The sequence below is a fragment of the Aulonocara stuartgranti genome (assembly GCF_965226115.1).
Source record: "Aulonocara stuartgranti genome assembly, chromosome: 3".
In the NCBI taxonomy this organism is placed as follows: Eukaryota; Metazoa; Chordata; class Actinopteri; order Cichliformes; family Cichlidae; genus Aulonocara; species Aulonocara stuartgranti.
Window position 1 is genome coordinate 3,496,772 of NC_138941.1, and position 27,204 is coordinate 3,523,975.

The 27,204-nt window shown below is 44.0% G+C and overlaps 1 protein-coding gene and 1 long non-coding RNA gene across 2 annotated transcripts; one reads left to right on the forward strand and one right to left on the reverse strand.

The window, feature by feature from the left end:
* LOC309702398 (protein NLRC3-like) lies at nucleotides 1–26,896 on the forward strand. Its single transcript, XM_082527115.1, has 10 exons — nucleotides 1–206; nucleotides 462–563; nucleotides 1,556–1,634; nucleotides 1,796–1,982; nucleotides 2,111–3,403; nucleotides 13,518–14,022; nucleotides 14,936–15,109; nucleotides 15,384–15,551; nucleotides 25,264–25,310; nucleotides 25,459–26,896. The coding sequence occupies exons 1-10, from the start codon at nucleotides 91–93 to the stop codon at nucleotides 25,998–26,000; spliced, it is 3,213 nt and encodes a 1,070-aa protein (XP_082383241.1). The 5' UTR covers nucleotides 1–90; the 3' UTR covers nucleotides 26,001–26,896.
* On the reverse strand, nucleotides 11,711–12,778 carry LOC309702433. The gene is made up of 2 exons (XR_014275469.1): nucleotides 12,268–12,778; nucleotides 11,711–11,922 (listed from the first exon to the last, which is right to left on the reverse strand). It is a non-coding gene; the product is annotated as an uncharacterized lncRNA (long non-coding RNA).
* Nucleotides 26,897–27,204: the final 308 nt, after the last annotated feature.

Below are 27,204 nucleotides of genomic sequence, written 5' to 3' on the forward strand. Positions count from 1 at the left end.
GGTCAGAGGTCAGCGACTGTAACTCAGTTCCTCCTGTTAATGTGAACTCACTGAGTGTTTGTGGTTTACCTCTCAGACTGACTGAAGACGATGATGGAGGAAGAGGAGGACAGAGCAGAGTCTGCAGGGTCCAGCTGTCCGTCTGTGAGGAGTGACCGGTCCAAACCTCTAAATCCAGACTTCAGTGATGAACCTGGAGCAACGAGGTCAGAGAGCTGAACTCACTGAGTAACAGAAATAATTCTGCACTGACATTATAATCAGTGTTGACTCTGGTTGATTGTCTGACTGTGTTTGTGAGCTGAGAGGAAATGAAAATGAGTTTGTAACAAAAATCAGTTTTGTCCAGTTTTCCTGTAAAAAGCTGAACTCTAATCTAAGAGGATGTTACTGACAGGAAACAGCTGCATTATCTGCAGTCTGTGTGATCACAGCTGCTTCAATCATGTTTGTGTCTGCAGAGGTCAGAGGTCACAGTCTGCAGGGTCCAGCTGTCCGTCTGTGAGGAGTGACTGTTCCAAAGGTGACCCTCCAAACTTCAGTGGTGAACCTGGAGCAACGAGGTCAGAGAGCTGTGATGACTCCGTTACATGTTTGTGTTTCCTGGATAAATATGACCTGAAACATCCTCAGATTGTTACAAAGATTCATTAAAAAGAAAACAATGAAAGAGAAAAGATCCAAATGTTCGACTTGGTCATTTGCTGTTTGAGGACAGTGATGCTCATATCTGTGGGGAAAGTGTGACCTGAGTGGGTTCATGTTTGTCTTTAAAGAACAGAGCTGCTCTGATTCTCTTTGTGTCTGATCTGTTAAACAGTCTGAGAGGTCACACAGAGACCCAGCAGCTAAAGCCTGGATCATACTGGCTGCTGTTACTCCATCAGGACAACACTGAACCACAGTGGTGTGGATGTAGTGGATAAATCCCACCATACTGATGCTCAGAGTTAACCACAGGGAACAAAACCAGATGTTACCTTCAGATTGTGACCTTTGGAGTGGACGATGCAGATTTCAATAGAGAATAAATGTTGTTGTTTTTCAGCTGTGAAGAAAGAATCTAATTTTCTGAACTGAAGAATTTATGATGCTGGAAACAACATGGAGACTATAACACAACATTTCCACTGTGTTCATAGAATGAATGTAAAACTGTCAGACATTCATTAAATATGCAAAATGTCTACAGAAGCATCAGAGGGTCAGACGTGAAGCACTCAGTGATTTTGATCAAATGACTCATCAGTTATTGATCTGTACTACACTGATCTACCACGTTAGTAAAGCTGGTGTTCTGGTGGTGGAGGGAGACTCGGATCATGTTCTGGTTTTGGAGCAGTGATCTGCTGATGGTTCAGTTTGATGAGCTTCTTCAAAATCATCCCTGACATCACCACTGAAAGGACGTCCATGAAAACAGACTGAAAATTACTGATATGTTCACAATCTGAGAGTTTAAAACTTGACAGACTTGATTCAGATGAAGTTATTTGAGCAGAAACTCCTGGATCTTTATCCTGTGTTGATCTAATCCTTCATGGTTCCTCCACAGAGTGGAGCAGCAGAGCTCAGAGGTTCCCAGTGGTCAGTCTGCCCAGCAGCATCAAACACAGCTGGACTCCATATTTATGGTCTGTACATGTACAACAACTACTGTTACATCTGTTCTGTTCACAGTCATCTCCATGCTGCTCTTTGTAGACCAGTGGATCGTCAGTGTGTCCAACATGGATCTGATGTTTGGCTCCATGATTTCAGTCTGATTGGCTCATTCATAAATATTCTGTTCCAGCTGCTGGAGGACAACATCATCACTTTTGTGAAGAACGAGCTGAAGAAGATCCAGAAGGTTCTGAGTCCAGATTACCCAGAATGCTTAGAGAGTCAGAGGAGCAGCAGCAGAGAGGCATTTGTGAAGATCACAGTGGACTTCCTGAGGAGAATGAAGCAGGAGGAGCTGGCTGACCATCTGCAGAGACGTAAGAGGATTTATCTAAAGATTTAAGCTGCTGGATAAATGAACATTTTCCAGAGATGGAAGATGGAGCAACATGTTTTAAAGATTAGTTCTTTTTGGAATTGAGTGTTTATTTTTCTTCTCATTCAGAACTTCAAGCTGCAGTTTGTCATCGTAACCTTAAGTCTAAGCTGAAGAAGAAGTTCCAGTGTGTGTTTGAGGGCATCGCTAAAGCAGGAAACCCAACCCTCCTGAATCAGATCTACACAGAGCTCTACATCACAGAGGGAGGGACTGCAGAGGTCAATGATGAACATGAGGTCAGACAGATTGAAACAGCATCCAGGAAACCAGACAGACCAGAAACAACCATCAGACAAGAAGACATCTTTAAAGCCTCACCTGGAAGAGATGAACCAATCAGAACAGTGCTGACAAAGGGAGTGGCTGGCATTGGGAAAACAGTCTTAACACAGAAATACAGCCTGGACTGGGCTGAAGACAAAGCCAACCAGGACATCCAGTTCATATTTCCATTCACTTTCAGAGAGCTGAATGTGCTGAAAGAGGAAAAGTTCAGCTTGGTGGGACTTGTTCATCACTTCTTTACTGAAACCAAAGAAGCAGGAATCTGCAGCTTTGAAGACTTCCAGGTTGTGTTCATCTTTGATGGTCTGGATGAGTGTCGACTTCCTCTGGACTTCCACAAAACTACAATCCTAACTGACCCTAGAAAGTCCACCTCAGTGGATGTGCTGCTGATAAACCTCATCAGGGGGAAACTGCTTCCCTCTGCTCGCCTCTGGATAACCACACGACCTGCAGCAGCCAATCAGATCCCTCCTGACTGTGTTGGCATGGTGACAGAGGTCAGAGGGTTCACTGACCCACAGAAGGAGGAGTACTTCAGGAAGAGATTCAGAGATAAGAAGCAGGCCAGCAGGATCATCTCCCACATCAAGACATCACGAAGCCTCCACATCATGTGCCACATCCCAGTCTTCTGCTGGATCACTGCTACAGTTCTGGAGGATGTGCTGGAAACCAGAGAGGGAGGACAGCTGCCCAACACCCTGACTGAGATGTACATCCACTTCCTGGTGGTTCAGGCCAAAGTGAAGAAGGTCAAGTATGATGGAGGAGCTGAGACAGATCCACACTGGAGTCCAGAGAGCAGGAAGATGATGGAGTCTCTGGGAAAACTGGCTTTTGATCAGCTGCAGAAAGGAAACCTGATCTTCTATGAATCAGACCTGACAGAGTGTGGCATCGATATCAGAGCAGCCTCAGTGTACTCAGGAGTGTTCACACAGATCTTTAAAGAGGAGAGCGGACTGTACCAGAACAAGGTGTTCTGCTTCATCCATCTGAGTGTTCAGGAGTTTCTGGCTGCTCTTCATGTCCATCTGACCTTCATCAACTCTGGACTCAATCTGCTGGAACATGAAGAAAATATAATCTGATCAAACATTATTCAGCTTTAAATATTGTTCAGCTTTAAAGTTACTGTGCAACTGTGTAATAAAAATGTGCTCACGACTTTGGCCTTGAGAGCGATAAGAAGCGATCGCCTCATCCTGCAGGTGCAAGATATCTGCAAGCGAAGAGACTAGAACACCCAAGGCCGATTTCCTTTTATGGAGTTGTTTTTCTGCTAATGCAGCACTTTCCTCACAACCCCCTCCTGTAAGTTTTAGAGAATATATACCCATCCTCACAGCAAATATTGGGAATCTCCTGATGTGAGCTGTGTTGAGAGGTTGTCTCTGTCTCAATAAAAGTTCACTGATTCCCCATCTGCCGCAGGTGTCCGGTTGTCTTCATTCTCCGCCAGCCTGGTTAAGTCAATTCCTCCTTAACATCTAAAAGAACCTATTTAATGAAGGATGACGGGTTCACTTTGTGTTTAATATTATTCTATTGCTGCTGTTGTTTTTTTTGTATCCTTCAATTGGCGTCACGAACAGGATCCGCTCCAGGTCAACTGGAACGGATGGGAGGACTTCGGCCGTGGTCTGAGTGAACGGAGTTTGGACAAAAGCTGTGTGCACACAAAAACAAGGTAAGCAGACCTTTTATTTCTGCTATATTGAACATTATAAAAATACTTAGTGTCCAAACTCCTAGTAATTCATAACCAAAATTGTCTGGCTTACTTAAGGCTTGTTGAGAATCAGACAAGTGAATAAGAAATAAGTGAATAAGAGATAAGTGAATAAGAAATAAGTGAATAAGTGAATAAAGATAAGAGTGAACTGAGGTCTGACCACGGTTGCAGCCGACGGGTTGCTCTCCGGTGTCGGATACATACCTCAGTGCAGGTCTGGGACCTTGAAAGGGTTTATTAGTAACGCCTTTCTAAACAAATTAAAAGGTTAAAGGCCTTGAGAATATTTTTTAGTAATATTCTCTAAACTACAGAAGGGTTAGGAAGGCCCAGAGGACTTTATTAGAAAAGATCCTCTAAAACTTAAAAAGGAGAAGTACTGGTTGGAGTCCAAAGGAGGGGTCCCTTTGATCAATAGGAGAAAACGGATCTCTTCTTAAAACCCCGATGATTTTAGTGTTTTAAATGTTTTGATGTTCTGTTTGATATTGGACACACATAAATACACGCTGAATGCTTGCTGTGGAACACTGGGCAGGACAGTTTGGTTCTCCGTTGTTCACAGATTACACAATTAAAGGAACTAGGTTCCTCTTTTGGTTAAAATAATACACCACACATAGAATTTTTTTTACACATTTATTACATACATAAGGAGGGTAATGAGTGACTGCAGGTAATGTATGAAGTGTGAATGAGACGTGTGAACAAGGTGACAACCAACTAGCACCCCTATCAGGAAGCTCTAGGCAAGGTTACCCGCCAGACTCCGGTTTGGTAGAAGCTTGGTAACACCTGAAGGGATATTTCAGTGCTGACTCACCTTTAAAGCAGCGCCCCAGCTGTTAGTGCCTAACAGAGGCAGAAACCCAGCTGGCCCAAATTCTCCTTTAAAATCAATAAAAGAACACTCCTCCATTGACAGTAAAATGGATGGAGAATTAGATCGAGAAACTAATGATGATGGTTGGGGTCCCGGTGTTATTCTTAGCACATTGGGAGAACAATTAACATGTGTTGAGACAGTCATCAACTCCACACACCAGCCTAAAGAAGCAAAAAAGCAGAAAGAGTCATTGAGGAAAACAGCTGAAAGGTTAATGAAAGAAAAGGGAAAGGACGAGGGGAGTAGTGGTAACTGGGGAATAATTTGGCAGAATAAGGCTATGCAGGCAAAAGAGAAAGAGGAAGAAGCCAACTCAGCAGCAGCAGGTGCAGGTGTGATGAGCGGGGTGAGACACAGAAAGGAAGCAGATAAGCACGCAGGCCGCAAAGCTAAATTTAATCACTGGGTGTGTTTATGGGAAACTGCAAAACCACACATGAAGAAAAATAGGTCTCAGCCACCTCCCTATTCTGCCTCAACTCCTCCCTCAGCAGGCATATATCCGGTACTTAATATCTCTGGTGGAATAATGACTATTGGAGAAGAACCGCCCGTAGCTCCAACTCCCATAGATACCAAGCATTTTTGCCCAGGAAGCTCCTCTCTGTCGGCGACATCCTCAGCTAGTAGTAGAGCCCCCTCTTCTATGTCCCATTGTTTTGGAACCGGATCTGAGGGCCTAACTGACCCCCCTGCGAGCGCACCATTTGCGGTTCGAATGAACAGACAGGAACCCACTGAACAACAATTAACTGATCAAGAAGCAGCATTACGCAGCTGCTTAAATGAACATAGGTCAGTGGTCCAGGTGAATAATCGTGTTGCGTCAGCCCCTCTTTCCCGGTCCAACCCCTTTGCCAGCACTCCTGTCGCTGTTAAAGGAGATCTGACCGCTACTGCAAAAACTGAGCCTGGCACTTCACCAAATGTCACAGTTACCATGTCTTTGGTGGGCCGTCAGGATCCGGAAACACAGATGAGTTTAGCCCACGTTTTTGCTGACACTGCTACCCCACCAGGCGGGGAAGAAACTGAGGATACTGATGATGAACTCAGTGACCTTAACAATACACCCCCCTCTACCCCTCCCAGTTTAGGATATCAGACTAGATCTAAGGGCCCTGTGCCTCAGCCTCCAGGCATATTTCCCCTGGTCCAGACTAAAGCGCAACGTAGACCAGTGTATCAACCTTATTCATTCGGAGATGTCCAGGCCCTAGTGGACAAACTCCCTGACATAACGGAGGGAGGGAATGCCTGGTTGGCTGGTTTGGATAAATACACAGCTGGACAGGACCTCGCACTGGGAGATTTTAGAGCTATTATAACTAGGTGCACATCCCGATCTCAGGCAGCGGACCTGGAACAAAATGCGGGTACTACCATGCATGAGAACGAGGTGCCACTAATGCAGGCCTTGAGGTTTATTGGACCGGCCCTGCGCAAACAATTCCCACCCAAAAATCAAGGCACCTTACAGAAATTTAAATGGGAGGGAAAGCAAAATCCCACCCATTATCTAAATCAGGCTGTTGAAGACTGGGTGAACCATACAGGTCATCACCCCAGTAGGACTTGTTCACAGAGCATGTGGTTTAGAAGGGCGGTGCTGAGGGGCATTCCGGAGTCAGTAAGCCAGAAAATGGAGGATAATCCTGATTTGCAGGACTGTGACTTTGCAATCTGGAAGAAACATTTGATTTTTAATCTTAACAAAGTGCAGATTAAGTCTGATGATAAAGCGGAGAGCGTAGAAGATTTACAGTTGCAACTGTTGAAGGTTCAGCTGCAGAAAGCTAAAAACGACCTGGGTGGAAAAGGTGACAAGCCTAAAAAGCAGCTTGTGGCCGCTGCGGCTCCCCCTCCTGGTCCAGTTGCCCCTGATTTGTATCCGAACCCATGGCCAACTGATCCACAGCCCCCCCAGTATGGTGCTTATCACTCCCCGGCCCCTTATGGGCAGAGAGGTTCCCCATTTGGAGGAAACAGAGGTGGTTTCAGGGGAAGGGGTCAGATGGGAGGTGGTAGGGGAGGCCAAATGTATGTTTGTTTCCGGTGTGGACAACCTGGACACTGGGCTAAAGCGTGCCCTTTGAACCCGGCTGCTGGAAGAGGCAGGGGAGCCCGTGGTGGGCCCTATCAGCATCCTGGCCACAGAGGTGGACCTCGTGGTGCTTTAGTTGAAGTGCCCCCGGCCCCACAGATGCCTGTGATGGGGTGGGAGTACTACGAGGGTGGTCCCCAGCTATAGGACACCCCACAGACTGCCCAGGACGGTGAAGGGACAACGGCGGACCCTATGCTGTCCATAACTGTAGATAGAAGAAGAAGCAGCTTTTTAGTGGACACTGGAGCTACGTACTCCACCATTAAGGATGTTGCTCGTGAAAGACTTACTGACAGAGTGATTACAGTGGTGGGCATATCTGGGGAACCTAAAACTCTGCCTTACACCGTGCCCCTCCCCACAACGGTTGGAGATCAGACCTTGTTACACAGCTATGTTTGTTCAAAACAGGCGCCTGTGAATTTACTGGGAAGAGACTTGTTGATTAAATTAGGAGCCACAATACTCTGCTCTTCACAAGGCCTAACTGTGACTCTCCCTACTGGGGTTGTACTTCCCTGCTCTGATGGGCCAGAGGGAGGTGGTCAGTTTCTGCTGCAACCCTCCTCCTGTTTGGCGGACTCTGCTGACATCTACTGGGCATTATTGGAAGTTGAAACACCTGCTGAACCAGGAGTTTGGACTGCTTTTCAGCAATGGCGGCCGTGGCTCTCACTCCTACATCCTTATGTCCCTCCCCCTGACCCACCTCATGTTACACTGTTTTATGACAGGCATGACACCACCTGGTACCAGCACATGTTCCAAAAGCAGTGTGAGGGGCGGGCTTGGTCTCTGAACATGTCGTGCATTTTTGCGGCACCGGAGGGAGTGGCAGCAGCGGTTACTTTTACAACAGATCAATTACAGTGGTACATGATGTCTGATGAGGCAGCTCCCCATGTGTCACTGGCCTTACATCCTGGACACCAGGCTAAGGAGCTGGGTGGAATGGTTAAACGTTCCCTTGCGGCCACTGACTGGACACCTACAAAACTCCCACAGGTTTTGTTTTCTCCATCTACCAAGACATACCAAATTTTAAATGATTGCTTTAATTCCTCAACACTGCAACATGGAGTGGTCAGCGGGTCACATGGAAGAGAACACACAGACCACTGTGATGCTGCGCCTTTACTCGACTCTCTTCCAGATTGTTTGTGGTCCCTTGGACCCACAGATGTAGGTTTAGTTGATGTGGAGCCAGTCTCTTTTCAACTGTCATCTGCTACCCCTTTGTGGCAGCCTCAGTACCCACACAGACCGGAGGCTGAGGCTGGGATTGCAGAAACAATTTCTGGTTTGGTCACTGCCGGTGTCTTGGAGCCCTCCTGCTCTAAGTGGAACACGCCCATCCTACCCGTTGAGAAAAAAGGCACGGGGAAGTTCAGAATGGCACATGATTTGAGAAGGATTAATGCCTTACTTGGCACTCCTACTTTGCCTGTGCCTAATCCTTATGTTGCCTTGACCAACCTCCCACCATCTCATGCCTGGTTCACCTGCATTGACTTGGCTAATGCCTTCTTCTGCCTCCCACTTCGTGAGTCACTGCGTGACATTTTCTCATTTACATTTAGAGGCCGACAATGGCGTTACACTCGCTTACCACAGGGATTTGCCCTCTCCCCAGGACTGTTTAATCAGTGTTTGAAAGAACTTTTACAAACCAGCCCACTACCATCTGACTGTATGTTAATACAATATGTGGATGACCTTTTGCTGTCTGCCCCCACGGCTGACATCTGTTTGGAGGCCACCAGAGTGGTACTTCACCACCTGGCCAACACAGGTTTTAAAGTGAGCAAAAACAAACTACAGATTGCAAGAAAACAGGTTTCTTTTCTAGGCCGCATGGTCTCACAGTCCGGTATTTCCTTGTCCCCAGAACACAGGAACTCCATTTTGCACCATCCAAAACCTCTAACTGTAAAAGACATGTTGTCATTTTTGGGCCTGACTGGTTACAGCAGGACCTATGTCCCAGACTATGTTGGCCTTACTTCCCCTTTGCGCGTTTTGGTAAATGAACAAGGCATGAGAAACCTCTCTGCTCCCCTCTCATGGACTACAGAAACAGAACAGGCGTTTATAAAGTTAAAACAACACCTTTCTGTCGCCTCTGACCTTGCTGTGCCAGATTATGCTTTGCCTTTTCATCTTGATGTTTCTGGAACTGGAACCCATATCAATGGTATCCTGTTCCAGAAAAAAGGGGGAGAGAGAAAAGTGTTGACATATGTAAGCGTAATGCTTGACAACACTGAAAAACGCCACCCACCGTGCACACAACACGTTTCTGGACTTGCAAAAATCATTCAGAAAACAGCACACATAGTGATGAACCACCCACTAAAAATTTTGACATCACACAGTGTGGTGGCCTACGTCTCCTCACAGGCCTTCACACTCACTTCACTCAGGCAGAGACGCCTCAGTACCATTTTGGAAGCACCACACATCACCTACTCACATGAAGGCATAAACATGGCTGATCACATGGGATCAGGGGAACCACATATGTGTGAAGAGGTTGTGCAGGTACAGGAGAAAATCAGGCCAGATTTGCAGGCAGAACCTCTAATGGATGCAGAAAAAGATTGGTTCACAGATGGATGTTGTTTCAGAACTGAAAGTGGAATGTTGAAGGCTGCATGGGCAATAGTGGAACAGACAGACATGAGATGGAAAACAGTGAAAGCAGAGCAGTTGACAGGACAACAGTCTGCACAGAGAGCTGAACTGAGAGCGGTGATTGAAGCCTTAAGGATGGGAAAGGGACAGAAAGTGAATATATACAGTGATTCAGCTTATGCTGTGGGAGCAGTGCATGTGGAGCTCAAGCAGTGGCTAAGAGCTGGTTTTTTGACAGCCAGCGGAAAGCCTATTAAACATGAGATAGAAATGAGGGAATTAGCGGAAGCACTGTTGTTACCTGTTAAGGTGGCAGTGGTAAAATGCAAAGGACACAGTGCCGGATTGGACTTAGTGGCATTAGGTAACAAACAGGCCGACTTAGTAGCTAAGCAGACAGCTGGTTACTTACCCTCCCTGATTATGGTAATGGACCCAGAAGCCACACCCCCTCCAGAAAGACCACCCATACAACTAGGCCTAGCCACAATCAGAGAGTTACAGGACAAAGCCAGCCCCCAGGAAAAATCATTATGGGTAACAAGAGGGGCCACAAACACAGATGTTTGGCGTGGCCCAGATGGAAGGCCCATTCTACCGCCAGGGGTCAGACAGACAGCAATGGAAGAGGCACATGGAGTGGGGCATGTGGGACCTGCACAAATGATGAGGAACTTAGCCGCCTGGTGGCACCCTTATCTAAAAGACATGACAAAATACATGGTTAAAACCTGTAAGGAGTGCAACCAATTTGGAATCAAGCCCGCCTTCAAGCCAATAGCAGGGTACTTCCCCATCCCACTTTGCCCAGGGAAAGAAATAATCATTGATTACACAGACATGGTGGACAGAGTAGGTAGTTACAGGTACCTGCTGGTGGCTGTGGATGCATTTTCAGGTTGGCCAGAAGCCTGGCCGACAGCAAGTGAAAACAGTAGAACTGTGGTGAAGTGTCTGATTAATCATTATATACCACAGCATGGGTTTCCCGAGGTCATAAGGTCGGACAATGGTTCACATTTCAGGAACCACGATCTGCAGAGGGTTGAAGCCGCATTAGGTTTGAAACATAAGTTTGGCTCAGTTTACCACCCCCAATCCCAGGGGAAAGTGGAAAGGATGAATCAAACTCTAAAAACTAAATTGGCTAAAATCTGTGCACAGACCAAATTAGATTGGGTTAAGGCATTGCCTCTTGCATTAATGTCCATAAGATGCTCAGTAAATCAAACCTCTGGTTACACTCCATTTGAGTTGGAGCATGGCAGGCCTTTTCCTGGCCCCTCCTCTCGCCTGTTAATGTCGGATGAAGCTGATTCAGACCTCGATCCGAGGACATATTATAACATGCTCCGCAGTTTTGTTGCCCAGTATTCCTCACAGGTCGCTGAAAGAAACCAGCAAGAGCTGAAAGAGGCGGCTACACCTGGAATGGACTACGTCCTCCTGAAAGTCACAAAGAGAAAGTGGGCTGAGCCTCGCTGGACAGGCCCTTACCGCATAACAGAGCGGACCTCCCACGCTGTCAGGCTCGAAGGGAAAGGTGACACCTGGTTTCATTACACACAGTGCGCTGCTGCCACCGAACCAGGAAGAACCTTGAGAGAGGTGCAGAAGGACCTGTCAGAAGGAGCTGCAACAGCATCACCAACCACTTGAGGGAGCCAAAACTCAACCTACAAGCCGGCTGGTTACAAAAGGGGGTGTTCTTCATACTGAACTAAACATTTTTATTTTTCTATTTTTAACATCTTTTATGACTTTGCTTTTATATTGGCTTGAGTTTTTAAGATTTACATTTACATTGCAATAGTTTTAACCGCTGAAAGCTCATTTAAAGTTGTGTCACTGATACTTTTTGTTGCTCTTTAACTCCTAGAACACGCCCTTGGCGAGGTGGGGGGAACTGGACCACCTTTCTCTGCCCCATCATCCTCTATTAGAAGACATCCAAGCTAAGTAAACATGTCTTGGCCCTTTCCCCCTGAAATGACAGGCAGGCAAAGATGTTGCGTCTTTGTTTGCTTCCTGGCCCTGGGTCTCATTCCCATTGGCATAATCCTGATCTGTGAAGGGCCCCCGACACTTCTGACACCTTCAAGTTCAAAAGCTTCGCCCCTTTCTGACAGTCCCAATCTGACAAATGTAGCCCCTAGGGTCTTGCCCACCACTTCCTCTCCAGTTTTGCCCACGCCCAATCCATTTAGAAAGAAACGAGACACGGTTACCTCCTGTACCCCAAGTACGACTAGAATGATTACTCTCTGTGTCCCCAACAATAAAAGTTGGGTAGTCGAAATAGATTTCGCTAGCTTCCCAGTCACTCCCGTCACCAAAGACCAAGGGGGGGATCTTTTTAACCTTGCAGTACATCTCTCCTCCTCAGTGTGGTATATAACCCTGGGAGGTTGGCATCAGTGGAAGTGGTCCAGTTTAGTGTCAGAAACGGACCTCGATTGGTCCAAGCACTCTAGGGGTCAGGCTTTGCACTGGAGAAACCAAAATATGCTCAGAATAGCAAAAAAACCGGATCTTTCAGGCTTAATTTTTACCCTAAAGGATCTGGCCTTGACCTCCTCGCCAACGGATGATGAAAACTCTGATCGTGAGGGTGACGAACATTATCGTCTTTCTCTTGTTTAAATGCTTCTAGAATGGTTGTTTCTCTGTGGAGTTTTGTATTAGGCTTGTTATTAATTGTTTCCCTCACCCACTTCCTCTTGAAGGATATATCTGGTTGAACTGTGTCTGGTCGGGTTGCGAGGGTTAAGCGATGTTCTCAGGGTCTCCGGACTTAAGCCTGAGCGAATGTGTACTCCCACCACTGGATATAAATTGTTTTTTTCCACACCCCTTCCTCACGTTTTACCATATTCACTTTTGAATGTCCTTAGCAGTTACCGTTCTGGGTTTATTTTACGGTTGATTTATTCTTTCACATTTTCACGTTTATATCTCTCATTATTATAGTATACTCTGTACTCTCCACATTTTTATCATTACTTATGCTTTTTGGTTGCTGAGTTACAGGAACTGTTAATTTTGTGTCACTACCCTGGTTGCACTGACTCGTTGTATCCTTGTGTGCAGGACAGCTGTTACTGCTTTCGTCGGGAACCGAGACTGCTTGCAGCCGACCCCTGGGCAGGGTGGTGCCTGGACTCTTTTCTCCTCATCTGCAATGACAGATAAAGACAAATGATAAGACCCGAGGAGTTTTTCGAGCCAGGCTTCGACACGTCTCTGTGTTCCTTTGAATGTTACTTATTTTTGTGTGTTGACCCATTTAAGATGGGTCAAAAGGGGGATTTGAAGAAAATATAATCTGATCAAACATTATTCAGCTTTAAATATTGTTCAGCTTTAAAGTTACTGTGCAACTGTGTAATAAAAATGTGCTCACGACTTTGGCCTTGAGAGCGATAAGAAGCGATCGCCTCATCCTGCAGGTGCAAGATATCTGCAAGCGAAGAGACTAGAACACCCAAGGCCGATTTCCTTTTATGGAGTTGTTTTTCTGCTAATGCAGCACTTTCCTCACAACCCCCTCCTGTAAGTTTTAGAGAATATATACCCATCCTCACAGCAAATATTGGGAATCTCCTGATGTGAGCTGTGTTGAGAGGTTGTCTCTGTCTCAATAAAAGTTCACTGATTCCCCATCTGCCGCAGGTGTCCGGTTGTCTTCATTCTCCGCCAGCCTGGTTAAGTCAATTCCTCCTTAACATCTAAAAGAACCTATTTAATGAAGGATGACGGGTTCACTTTGTGTTTAATATTATTCTATTGCTGTTGTTGTTTTTTTTTGTATCCTTCAAACAACAACAAACAACCTCTACATGGTCTAAACTATTTAACAAACTAAAACTTCAATCTCTCCACCAGAGTGCTGTGAACAAGGCCTTACAGAGTCCAAATGGACACCTGGACTTGTTCCTCCGCTTCCTCCTGGGTCTTTCACTGCAGACCAATCAGACTCTCCTACGAGGTCTGCTGACACAGACAGGAAGTAGCTCACAGACCAATCAGGAAACAGTCCAGTACATCAAGAAGAAGCTCAGTGAGAATCTGTCTGCAGAGAAAAGCATCAATCTGATCCACTGTCTGAATGAACTGAATGATCGTTCTCTAGTGGAGGAGATCCAACAGTCCCTGAGATCAGGAAGTCTCTCCACAGATGAACTGTCTCCTGCTCAGTGGTCAGCTCTGGTCTTCATCTTACTGTCATCAGAAGAAGATCTGGATGTGTTTGACCTGAAGAAATACTCTGCTTCAGAGAAGGCTCTTCTGAGGCTGCTGCCAGTGGTCAAAGCCTCCAACAAGGCTCTGTGAGTAAATCTGTGATCATGTTTATTTTTAAAATGTTGATTAAAAGTGGTCATAGATTTCTTCCATGACAGATCCATGTCCTAAAACCACGAGCCAGCGTAGTTGTATAGTATAAAAGAAAAAAGGAGAACTTTTGACCACAATATTGTAACTTGAATGAACTTTTGATACAGCCTTTAAACATAAAATTTATGAACAGAATCGGTGACAAAGGGCAGCCCTGGTGGAGCCCATCACCCACCGGACTTATTACTATCCAACGTATTGCCGGCTATGCCAACCAAGCTCTTGCAATGGTTGTAAAAGGATCGAATGGCCATAAAATGTTTCTCAGTTTTATTATTTTCAGTCACATCTGTTTTTGATTATTAACTGAATATTTTAAAATTCAGGCTTTTTATGTTATACAAAACATCATATTTTCTTATGATGTCTTGTATTGATTCTGAAGGAATAGTTTTCATCAGTATCGCAGATACCAGCCTGAATTTTACTTTGTATTGGATCAGAAAGGAAATCAGTGGCATCACACATCACTTACAGCAACTTCAGTACCTCTTCATTTTAATAAACTGGGGGGAGGTGCACCAAGATTCAGTATGAGATAAAGAATTATTTTTAACTGTAAGGTTGGAGAAATCTGTTGTTGGAAATTGGAAGAACAGGTCATCTTAAAAATCACTGCATTGTAGTTTTATTCAGGCCCCTTCAATCTGTGATCGCTGTTGCTTTGCATTGTAAATGCTACTATTACAAAAGTCACAAATATTAGTGTATGTGTGTGTTGTTGGGTAATAAACCAAAAGAACAGAATCTACCAGCACCTCACTGATTTCTGCTTAAAAACAACAAAAAAGCAATAAAGCTCTGATTTGTTTGGTTGATCTTGTCTCCCTTCCACCTTGATTTCAGACTGAGTGGCTGTAACCTGTCAGACAGAAGCTGTGAAGCTCTGTCCTCAGTCCTGAGCTCCCAGTCCTCCCATCTGACAGAGCTGGACCTGGGTAACAACAACCTGCAGGATTCAGGAGTGAAGCTTCTGTCTGCTGGGATGAAGAGTCAATACTGCAAACTGGAAACGCTGAGGTCAGATCAAGCAATATCGATTTTTTTTTTCATCAATTAACATCATTTAATCAATTTCATTTGGAAAAAATTAACAGTGTTTATGTTTTGTTTTTTTAATGAATCCATCCAAATCACACTAAACTGCCACATTTGTCTTTTGTAACATGAGGCAATAAGGATTCCAGCATGTCCTGAAACAGTGTTGAAATATTGTAAATGCAGTAGCTCCTCATGGCACCATGAATATACTTTAACACAAGTGTTTCATGTCTTCTTGTCATCCTTTCTTCAGACTGAGTGGCTGTAACCTGTCAGACAGAAGCTGTGAAGCTCTGTCCTCAGTCCTGAGCTCCCAGTCCTCCCGTCTGACAGAGCTGGATCTGGGTAACAACAACCTGCAGGATTCAGGACTGAAGCTTCTATTTTCTGCAGTGGAGAGTCCAAAGTGTACAATTCTCAGGTCAGGATTCAGTCTTTTCTGATGATGATTTAAAACCTGAGTCAGGTCGATAAATGGCTTACTCATTTACAACAGACATGATTTGTCAAATCACCTTATATCTAACCCAAAGGTCCTGTGTTTTACTACTTTGATTTTTTAGTAAAACACAGGACCTCTTAATATTTATCTAAGAGACCATATATAATTTTTTTCCCTGGATCATGTGTGTACCCTCCTGGTTGGAGCTCCAGCAGCCTGTATCAGTGAATGGGACTTTAAATGAAATTGCTGCCCCTGTCAGGAAGAGGTCTGAGTGACACACAAAACAGAAAATATGAGCACTGCATGTGTCTGAGGCTACTCAGATACAGACCTGAATGAGACACTGACTTTGTCTCTGAGAGATAACTTTTATTATTAAATACACTTCATTTCTCATCTGTGTAGAGAATGTAGAGTTTGACATGCTAATATTACAAAATGAAAAATCACACTGAGTCACAAAGAAATTGTTTTGGAGTATTTATGGTTCAGCTGATGAAATTGTTCAAACAAACCAGTAATTTACACCGAAACAGCACAAGTGAAACTTTTTCGAGGGACTTACACTAAGCTTGTCCTGGTACACCTGTAGAGCCCAGCTTCTATGGACCATGAGCTTAAGTTCTGTGCTGCTCTGAGTTATTGCCCGTGCTGTCTTTCAGTTCAGCTTTGTCGAGTCTCTGGTAGGATTTCTTTTACATGACCTGTGTAAAAACAAAACAGGAAACACATTAAGCTGAAGTAAGATGCACAATTTGAAAAATGGGGCACAAAAAATGTTGCTGCTTTCTGGAAAGTGCGTCTAAGAAGACCCAATGGAGAAAGTGAAGAGAAAAATCAAAGATTAAGAAGAAGAAAATGGCAGAGGCAGTTTCTCTTGGACTGCCTGCAGATGGGGTGAGACTCTAGAAACAGGGATGATTGGAGAAAATGCAAAGAGGCCATAGGATAAACCAGGAGATGAATACTCTGGTGTTCTGGGGATAGTGGGAGTGAGAGGGAGAGATGCCAGTAAATGATTTCAAGGATAAATTTGAGAGAATCAGAGCTAAGAAACCAAAGCAAGTGGGGAACTACAAACATATGGACAGACTCATAATTAGGCCAAAGACACATTAAAGCAATTATTACAGGTTTAGAAACAGGGATGGATATGAAGGAGCTTAGCATGAATTTGCATTGAGGAAAGAATAGCAACGAGCATCAGAGGAAACAGTTAGGAAAACTAAAAGGATGTACTGGCAGGAATACTGCAGTACTTTAGGAAGAACTACCGTATTTCCCAGACTACAGAGCGCACCTGAATATTAGCCGCACAAGCTAAAATCAGGGGAAAATCCTGTTTTGTACATACATTAGCCGCACCTGACTAAAAGCCGCAGGTGTTTCAATGTTGACTTATCATATGTAAGAGAATATGCACAAAGCGAATTGTCAGGAAAGAGATGGCTGTTTGGAGACACACCCCTTTTATTAATATTTTGAAAAACAAGTTATGGGTACATATTTGCATAACTTTTTAGGTATATGTACAAGTACCGGTAATTACAAGTACAAAACATGTACTGTGCTTCATAAATGAGTAACAAATGTAGTACATAACAATAACCTACAGCACACCAGAACAATTGATTCGGACTACCTTTTAGGCTCAGGTGCAGTGACACGGCTTTAACAAGAAGAAAAGTCAGTCATTCACCACCATCTTCCTGCGCACTAAAACCACCAAAGTCCTCTTCTCCAGTGTCGGAAACAAACAGGCTCAGGGTGGCTTCGTCATCCACTCTCAGCTTCTTTCCTTCGTTGTCACTTTCAAAACCAAAGAAATCCTCGTTGTCAGTGTCAGAGTCGAACACCCTCAGAAGGGCCGTGGCGGTGTCCTCCTCTCCATCATGCAGCATTCAGCCCTTCGAAATCTGTTGGTGATCGTGGATGTTTTCACACTTTTCCACGCTGTCAGAATCCAATGGTGGAGTTGGGCATAACTTGCTTTTTGCAAGTTTATCGCCGCTCATCATCCAGGCCTCCAGCTGAACGGGTAGCGCTACTTTGAAGTTTGTTTTTCGCGCTACCTCGTACTGCACTACGTTGCCTGACGGATGGACATGTGACCAACATACCACTCTTGAACACCGATCCTTCCGCCAGGCAACGTAGTGCCGTACAACAGCGGAACAAACAAAACAAATCCGCTCATGGACAATCCATAGAAAAGCCGCACCTGACTAAAAGCCGCAGGGCTCAAAGCTTGTGCAAAAAGTAGCGGCTTATAGCCCGACAATTACGGTACACCAGTTCAGAATGTGTGGAGTACAGTTAAGAACATGAATGCAGACAGGAAACAACAGCAGCTGTTGTAAAGTAAATTCAAACTCCTTCATTAAATGCAGCTGGTTGAGTTGAAAACAATGGAGAATGATTGTGTTACGTTGTTTATTCTCTATAGAAATGGAGCAGGAGTGCATGCAGAGCTGGACGTGGGCTGTATATACATGCGTGTATCTGTTTTGTCTGTGAGCAGAGAAAACAAAGCGCTGGAAATGTCATATTGAAATGTTAAATCAGGAAAATCCTGGAGAAGAGGATAGTTCTAATGTTCAGTTTGTAATGTTGAATTCAACACAGCTCTTAAATGCATAAAAATGACTTCACCTGACGTCAGACTGAGCAATCGGATTAGCTACTGATATTGATTTAACCCTTTAAGACCTACCATAGAACCAAGTCCGCCAGAGCTTATATTATATTTCTACCTGCTGTAGAGCCATTTTTGGGAGCATTTCAAGTTGCTTATACATCAATACAACCATTACAGCCTAAATTTTAATAATATGTATGTATTAAGTGCATAGTAATTACATAAATTGCAAAAAAGTGCAATAAACTACAAAAAAATTGAAAATCGTTTTTGTTTTTTTAACATATATTTCTAGTTAGAGAAATTTAAGAGGCTTATCCCTCAAAACTGTAAATACAAAAAAGTTGCACAAAATAGTTTCCCACCTCAGGAAATTTATTTTGAGTGCCTTCATAGTTTTATTTTTGAAATACACCAATTTTTATATACTGCAGGAAAAACGAAAATAAATATTATACTGCAAATTTGCAAAATAACAGCATATGCATCAAAATAAACTATTTCCAGCAGAGCAATATGAGTCCTAAGCATATGTGGAAGGAAACTGTAACCTAGGACAAGCTGATGGCATAAGATGTAAGTACAACTCCTCAGGTTTCATATGCAAAAAAAATTATTGCGCTAGCTCACGTGGTTACAGTGCTACCGGGATTTAAAAATAGTTGCGCAAAACGGAGTGTGCCCACTCTGACCAGTTTTAAAGGGTTAAAGCAAGAAAATATGGTATTAGCATTAGATGCCAATTCCTATTAACCTTAAATTAGCATTACCTGCTAATGGCAGTCTACTTAGCATTAACTCCTCACTAATGTAATGCTAATTCACATCAAATTATCTTTAGCTTTAGCATTAGCTGCTAGCTTCAGCCTACCTAGCACTAGCTGCTCACATTGTTAAAAGGGAAGAGAAAACGATATTAGCATTAGCTTGTAATAATTATTCACCCCTAATTAGAATTAGCCACTAATGGCAGCATACTTAGCATTAACTCCTCACATCGTTATAATGCAAATGATGCTAACTTGCATTAAATTAGACTGCTGTTATTAGCTAATGCTATTTAGCAGTAGCTGCTCACATTGCTATAAAGCAAAGGAAAACGATATGAGCATTAGGTTCTAATGCGTATTTGCCTTAAATTAGACGTAGGTGGGCAGCACGGTGGCACGATGGTTAGCACTGTTGCCGCACAGCAAGAAGGTCCTGAGTTCAATTCCACCATCAGGCCGGGGTCTTTCTGTGTGGAGTTTGCATGTTCTCCCCGTGTTTGCGTGGGTTCCCTCCGGGTACTCCGGCTTCCTCCCACCGTCCAAAGACATGCAGCTTGTGGGGATAGGTTAATTGGATAATCCAAATTGCCACTAGGTGTGAATGTGCGAGTGAATGTGAGTGTGAATGGTTGTCTGTCCCTGTGTGTTAGCCCTGCGACAGACTGGCGACCTGTCCAGGGTGTACCCCGCCTTTCGCCCTATGACAGCTGGGATAGGCTCCAGCGCCCCCCGCGACCCTGAAAAGGATAAGCGGAAGCGAATGGATGGATGGATGGATGGACGTAGGTGCTAATGGCGTCCTACTTAGCATTAGCAGCTCAGATGTTGTAATGCTAGGGAAAAGAGTGTTAGCATTAGCCGTTCACAATGTTATAAAGTTAAGGGAAATAGTGTTAGCATTAGCTACTCACATTGTTAAAAAGTGTTAGCATTAGTGCATAATGCTAATTCACATCAAATTAGCATTAGTTAATAACGGCAGCCTATTTAGCATTAGCAGATAATGTTGACCTTGGCCCACTGGAAAAGTTCAGAACTAAAGATTTAGGAGTGTTTCTCGATAGCTCTTTCTCGTTTGAGAAACAAATAAATTCTGTCATTAAAACCAGCTGTAAGGTTTATATTGTTGATTGTCATTTATGCTTAGAAATATTTACTCATATATGCTTAGAGTTGTATAATCGATTGCATGATGATAGAGGTTTGATCCTGAGTAGTCTGTAAAGACTCTGTGTGCCTTCCAGAGTGCTCTGGCATGCACACACCACTTGGGGCCATGAGAGAGGTCGTACCCTCTCTTACTGATTTATGGTGTAGGACAGGGGTCTCAAACTCAATTTAGCTGGGGGCTGCTGCAGGCAGAGTCTGGGTGAGGCATGGCCGCATTAGGTTTTCCACAAGAAAGGCATGGTTAAAAAAATTCCAATCCTCTCAAATCTCTTTATTTTTATTTTTTAACACAAAATATGAAAAATAAATAAACAAATTAAGAATTAATAAGAAAATAAATCAATCTGTAATACATAAATAAAATAATAATAAGATGTTTTTAGTCAGTGAACTTGTGTTTTTCTTTCAGTCTTCTATATCTGCTGTATTTAGATTGAAATGTCTGTATTAACAGTTCTATAACCTTCTTCTGAACATGAATGGAACACTGGAGAAAATGAACTGTTCTTCTGAACATGGCTTCTCTTGCCTACTCCTTGCTGCTAGAGACCTGGCAGCGTTTCCTCTCGCATAGCCGAGCCAGATTTGGCCTGAGGGAGGAAGCAGTTGCGGCCCTCAGTATGTCTTGAAGATGATCATCCGTAAGTCTGGACCTGTACTTGGACTTATTGAAGTTCAAAGTGGAGAAAAGCTTTTGGCACAAGTATGTGCTACCAAAAAGGCACATGGTCCGCTTGAACATTCGGGAAAGCCGAGGGAAACTAGGGCTCAAGTCTCTCAAAAATTGTCCAAGCTTGTCTGCTTTTCCACTCACCTCCCTGAACTTTGCTTTGAGTTCAGAGTTGCACTGCAGCTCAATGAGCTCCATTTGAAGCACAGAAGGGGCATCTTGCACATCAAAGGAGAAGGGGTCCGCAAAAATGTGAAAGGTGGCTCTGTGTGTCTTGAAGTCAGCAAATCTGTGATCAAATTCCTCCTGTAGCCTCAAAATGACATCAACATACTCGTCAGCACTGAATGGTGTGCCTGCATCCACGAGTGCCTTGCATGCTGGGAAATGGCAAAGGTTTGTCTGAGAGAGCTGAGCTTTCCAGAGCGCCAGTTTTGTGGAGAATGCTCTCACGTTGTCATAGGCAGCACTGACAAGTTGCCCCTGGCCTTGTAACGTCTTGTTCAGTACATTAAGCTCATGTGTCATATCAACAAGAAAAGCTGAGTCCATGAGCCATTTGGGATCAGTTAGCACAGGAACACTAACTCCATCCTTCTCCATGAAGGCTTCACTTCTGCTCTCAACTCAAAAAGTCTCTTTAATACATTTCCCCTGCTGAGCCAACGTACCTCAGTGAAGTCGAGCACATCCCCATATTCTGACTCCATTTCCTCTAAAAAAGCACAGAACCTTCGGTGCTTTAAGCCCCTGGATCTGATTTGGTTGATGCATTTCACAACAATAGACATCACATTGTCAAACTTCAGGCATTTGCTGCAAAGGACCTGCTGATGGATGATGCAGTGCAGAGCAATGGCCTCCTCCACGCCTTCCTCTTCCAGTTTGTTTTGTGCCACCAGTCCATGTTTCCTCCCTGTCATTGATGGCGCTCCATCTGTTGTTATTCCAACAAACCTCTTCCATGGCAAACCAACATTCTCAATGGCATCACACAGCTTGTAAATATCTGCTGAGCGGTGGTCTGGCCATGCATTGGAATTACTGTGAGCAGCTCCTCCATCACTTCAAAACTGTCATCAACACCACGGACATACATTGGGAGCTGGGCAGTGTCGGTGATGTCTGTGGTCTCATCAAGAGCGACTGAGTATACACTGAAACATTTGGCTTTCTCACACAGTTGGTCATAAATGTCACTTGACAGGTCAGAAATGCGATCTGCTGCGGTGTTGGCAGAAAGGCTGATGTTGCTAAACTGACCTTTCTTTCCCGGACAGACTATATTTGCAGCCTGCAATATGCACTTTTAGACAAATCCACCTTCTGTGAATGGCTTCCCTGCTTTAGCAATCATCTCACTAACCACGTGGCTCCGACTGCTGCATTATTCTCTTTGGTTGCTTTCTTGGAGAAATCTTGCTGCCTCAGTAGATCTGTTTTAAGACTGGCAACCCGGTTCGCTCTCTCGTCTCCCTGGTATTTTGCATCCAGCTCAGCATGTCTAGTTGTGTAATGACGTTTCAAATTGTATTCCTTGTGCAGCGCAACTTTCTCTGTGCAAATAAGACAGGTCGGGGTGCCCCTGTGCTCAACAAAGAAATATTGCATTTCCCACTTTTCCTGAAATTGTCGGTGCTCATCACCAACCTTTCTCTTCACCGCAGGCTTTGAAAAAGACATGTTTGGGGCTATGTGACATTTATAATTCTACTTGGTGTCACTGTCGCATTGAAGTTTCAATCAAGCGTTTAGCCGACGGACGGGGAACGTCTCAACGCGTAGAGAACGTCATTTCTGCTTCTTTTTCTTGCAACCGTAGCACGGCGATCGGCAGATAAAAAGCCGGTAGCAGTCTCCTTTGTTTTTACGCTCGATGTTCATGTCTTTCATGACGACACGAACACCGTGGCGTTTGCAGATGGTAGAAAGTGCAGGGATAGCGAGCGCAAAAAAGGCGACTGCTCACGGCGCCGGGCTGTTGTTACAGGAGAAAGAAGCGGAAATGACACCGTGACATATAACAAATAACATCAGCTGTTTCTGATGTTAGTTGTTTTGACTGCTTTTACATTATATTGAAATATATGTAATGTTCATGTTTGCTGCAATGCAAACGCAGTGATGCAAATAAAAACATGGAGCCACAAATTACGGTGCGACCCTATAATTAGTCCGGGTTACCGGGGACTGTTGTTGCCGATGAACAGGTGTCGCTATGTGACTGCAGACTAAATTGGGCTGCATTGAGTTCATGACTTTTCTTTTATCCCGCCGCCTACGCATCACTGTGAGAGTTAATATGAGATCTCTCTCTGTGGAAAAATAACTTTAAATCCCACTGACGTGTGTATAAATCTATATACGTATAATGTCCCGCTGGGCAGCAACTTAAAAAAACAACTTTTTTTGAAGTGTTGTGAACGCAGCGCGCTGGGGCGAATGTCGGCGTTTGCCCAATAGAAAGGAGGAAGCCAGCCAGGCACAGGAAAGAAAGAAACACTCCAGGGCAACGCTGCTGGAACTTTGACTCATTGAGAAATGTTTCCCTGCTTGCATCAAGCCCGGCTGGTGTCCCCTGAGATCCATATCCCACCCTGATTGGTGGGTTAATTCAGCTCCGCCCACAACACTGTAAAGTGTCATACATTATCAAACTAACATTACATTTTCATATTAAGGTGGGGCCAAAAACTATCGTCCTGCGGGCCACATCTGGAACACACACACACACACACACACACACACACAGACACACACACACAGACACACACACACACACACACACACACACTATGCACAGACTGGTACTCTTTGTTCATACCTGTGTAAGACGTCATAATGAACTTGTGCATATTCATGTAAGCTCAATAAAGAGCAGTGTTACGAGGGAGCAGACGAGAGCGACTGAGGTCAAGTGAAGGAACGGCGCTGTCACAGTTCTCTCCCTCATCAATTGTCTGGTTCCAGCGGTGGGTCTGTGCTAGACGACCCATCACCAGCTTTTTCCACTGGTTACCAGTACGTGGTAGAATCCACTTCCAGATCTGGTTGTCTTTAAATCTGTGAATGGATTGGCTCCATCTTATCTCTCTTTAACAAAAGAATCCAAGTGGAGCCCTCAGGTCTGCAGATAAGCAGCTTCTGACCAGAACTAGACGTAAAAACAGAGGTGAGCTTTATCGATGGCTGCAGCCAAACTCTGGAACAGTCGCCCTTCACATCAGGTCGTCACCAACACTGGACATTTTTAAAAGCCGGTTGGAAACACATTTGTACTCTGTAGCTTTTGTTAAGGTTCAAAAATTGAGGAAGGAGAGTACAAACAACCATGGTCCAGAAGATCTTGGTCAAACAATGATTTTAATGAATACACACGTGTGGGAAGCCAACTCTGTACGCAGACAGCAATTGATCTTCGACTTACTAAAAGCACAAACAATTATTTTATAACATCAGGGTTTGATTAATGACGCCCCTTCATGCGTCACAGATACATTTTATATATAGATCAGATCAACACCACAATGACTTTTAACACAGTTCGAAAGAACATCATCTTCTATTTTCATGGCCGGCACTTCCTTTCTACCTTTCAGTTCCTCTTTCTTGCCGAGACAACAAGGAACGGTTCCTCTTTTACCGAGACAATTTTGCACTTACAGCCAGACATGACTAACCTCTCTCCTCTAAATAAATCTAACTAAAAGTGTGTGTGTGTGTGTGTTGACCTCACTCAGCCTCTATGTCACCTCTCGCACTTCTGACCTTTCACCAGACAGAGAGACAGAAGCCACTCTCGTATATGTAATAATCGAACCGAAACTATGGATATATCATCTACTAAATAAATGTTTTAATCAAGAACCTCTACTAAACATAATAACTGTGTGCATAAGCATCTTAAGGCCTTCTTAAAGCTATCTGTTACATTGTTAGAGCAATGATCAACTTGAATAACCTAGTAATTCAAATAGCCTCGTCCAACCCGCTGCTCAGAATAACCTAAGACTGCTTTCACTTCTGCAAACTCTCTGCAAGCCTATTTCCTGTCAGCCTGTGACTTTTAGCCTTTTCTGACAGACACACTGTTTAAACCTCTGAATGCAATATCCATGCTGCAGATTATATTATTCTTAATGCAATGGTAATGATGATAATTATTTAACAATAGCAGTAAAATAATTTCCCTGCTCCACACTTTCAATCCTGACCAGTCTTTATAGTCATTACTGTGTATGTTTCCTATTTTCTCTCTACTCTGTGCAGCACTTTGGCTCAAGCTGTTTTTAAATGTGCTGATAAATAAATGTAGATTTCTTTGAATAAAACAGTGGAGCCGAGCTTTGAGCTCAGTGTGTAACAGTGTGTGTGTGAGAGCCATGTAATGTCCATGTGTGCATGCTGACTGTGCTGCTCTGACCCCCCTCCTCCTTTCAGGGTGGAGCCTGCTGGAGTCCGATGGTTGAGACCAGGTCTGAGGAAGTGTAAGTGTGTTTTTAATGGGATTCATGAAAACAAAGCAGCACACATTCAACCATCTTCATCATGTCAGGAGTCATCATCAAAGTGTCAATCAATGAACAGATGATGGATCAATAACTGCAGCTGGATTGTGTTTGTTCTCTCCATCAGATTCCTGTCAACTCACAATCGACACAAACACAGTGAACACAAAGCTCCAACTGTCTGACAACAACAGGAAGGTGACACATGTGGAGGAGGTTCAGTCATATCCTGATCATCCAGACAGATTTGATGTTTATCAGCTGCTGTGTAGAAATGGTCTGACTGGTCGCTGTTACTGGGAGGTCGAGTGGAGAGGAAACGTTGATATATCAGTGAGTTACAGAAGCATCAGAAGGAAAGGAGACAGTGATGACTGTTGGTTTGGATACAATGATCAGTCCTGGAGTCTGATCTGCTCTGGTGATGGTCCTCAGTCTGTCAGGCACAATAACAGCTACACATCCATCTCCTCCTCCTCCTCCTCCTCCTCCTCTGTCTCTAACAGAGCAGCAGTGTATGTGGACTGCCCTGCTGGCACTCTGTCCTTCTACAGAGTCTCCTCTGACACTCTGATCCACCTCCACACCTTCAACACCACATTCACTCAAACTCTTTATCCTGGGTTTAGGTTTCTCTGGCCTCCTGGTTCCTCAGTGTCCCTGTGCTGAGTGGAGTGTAAAGAGTGTCTCCTGTTACAGAAACACTCTGACTGTTGAACAGATAGTTCAGTCTGTACATGTCTGTCTCTTTCACTCACAAACACGTTTTCAGATTCATGGATTCAATCAGTTGATGTTTGAAACTCTTCTAAATGATTCCTTGTAAACTTCTTCCTCCTCAGTCATGTTCCTACTCAGAACATGCTAACAGCTCTTTGTTTTTCTCAGTTTTCACTGGTTTGATGTAATGAAAGAAATTTTAAAGAAGCAGACGATTGTTGTTATTTTAGTTCTATAGTTTCATAAATCGTGGTGTGGATCTAAGTCAACATTCAACATAAATAAGATAATACAGCACTTTGATGGTTGCCTTTGTATTTTCCCAGCAGTGCTCAGGTTGGTTCTCGGCTACATTTACATACAGATGTTAATGTGTTCAGCAGCTGGACTCATCTGAGGAAGGAACATTGGAAAGGTGCTCAGTGCACAACTACATCACTAATTTTATGTAAGACCCTGTGTTTTATTGTATTTATATATTTGTAACATTTGACTCAAACACTTTTGGGAAGGATGAAAATGTTTTCAGGAGGAAGTTTTTCCTTCTGTCCGACTGCAGTACACACAACACTGCGTCTCCCCCCATTATCACACTTCCTCAGGCTGGTGATGAGCGCCCCCTGGTGTCAGTGTTGATGACGTCATGCACAGTGAAACATAAACAGTGTCTGTTAATAAAAAATCATGTGTCCATTTTCATGTTTGCATCATGTTTCTGTAAAATCATCAGCTGTTTCTGAACCTTCTTCATTGTTTGACTCATTCCAACAGCTGTGAGCTGTGATGGAGTCAGAGCAGCTTCATCACTGATGTTCAGGTGAAGCTGAACTTAATAAACTGTAGAAATGATCAGGATTCAGGTTGGATGTGTAAAACACTTCTGTGTGAGGTCGCAGTGCTTCATATGTGTGTGTGGGCTGAAGCACACACGTGTGAGTCCTCAGAGGTTTCACACACATCACTGCACACACTTATAATCCTAGTTTAAGCTTGTGGATCATATCGGACACATCAGCAGCTCTTTGGAGACAAAGATTTGAGATTTAAGATGAGTCATAGTCTTTCTATCCATGGTAGCTTCCACTGCTGAGGCTCGGGAAACATGAAGAGGATAATTAAGAGCAAGCATCAGCTCTGTCTCATCTAACTACAC

Bases quoted from the DNA above. Each gene is read 5' to 3' on its own strand.
- LOC309702398 (XM_082527115.1), top strand. From the start codon at position 91: ATGATGGAGGAAGAGGAGGACAGAGCAGAGTCTGCAGGGTCCAGCTGT. The intron at 207-461 runs GTCAGAGAGCTG...TTGTGTCTGCAG, and splicing joins GATGAACCTGGAGCAACGAG to AGGTCAGAGGTCACAGTCTG. The intron at 15,110-15,383 runs GTCAGATCAAGC...TCCTTTCTTCAG, and splicing joins TGCAAACTGGAAACGCTGAG to ACTGAGTGGCTGTAACCTGT.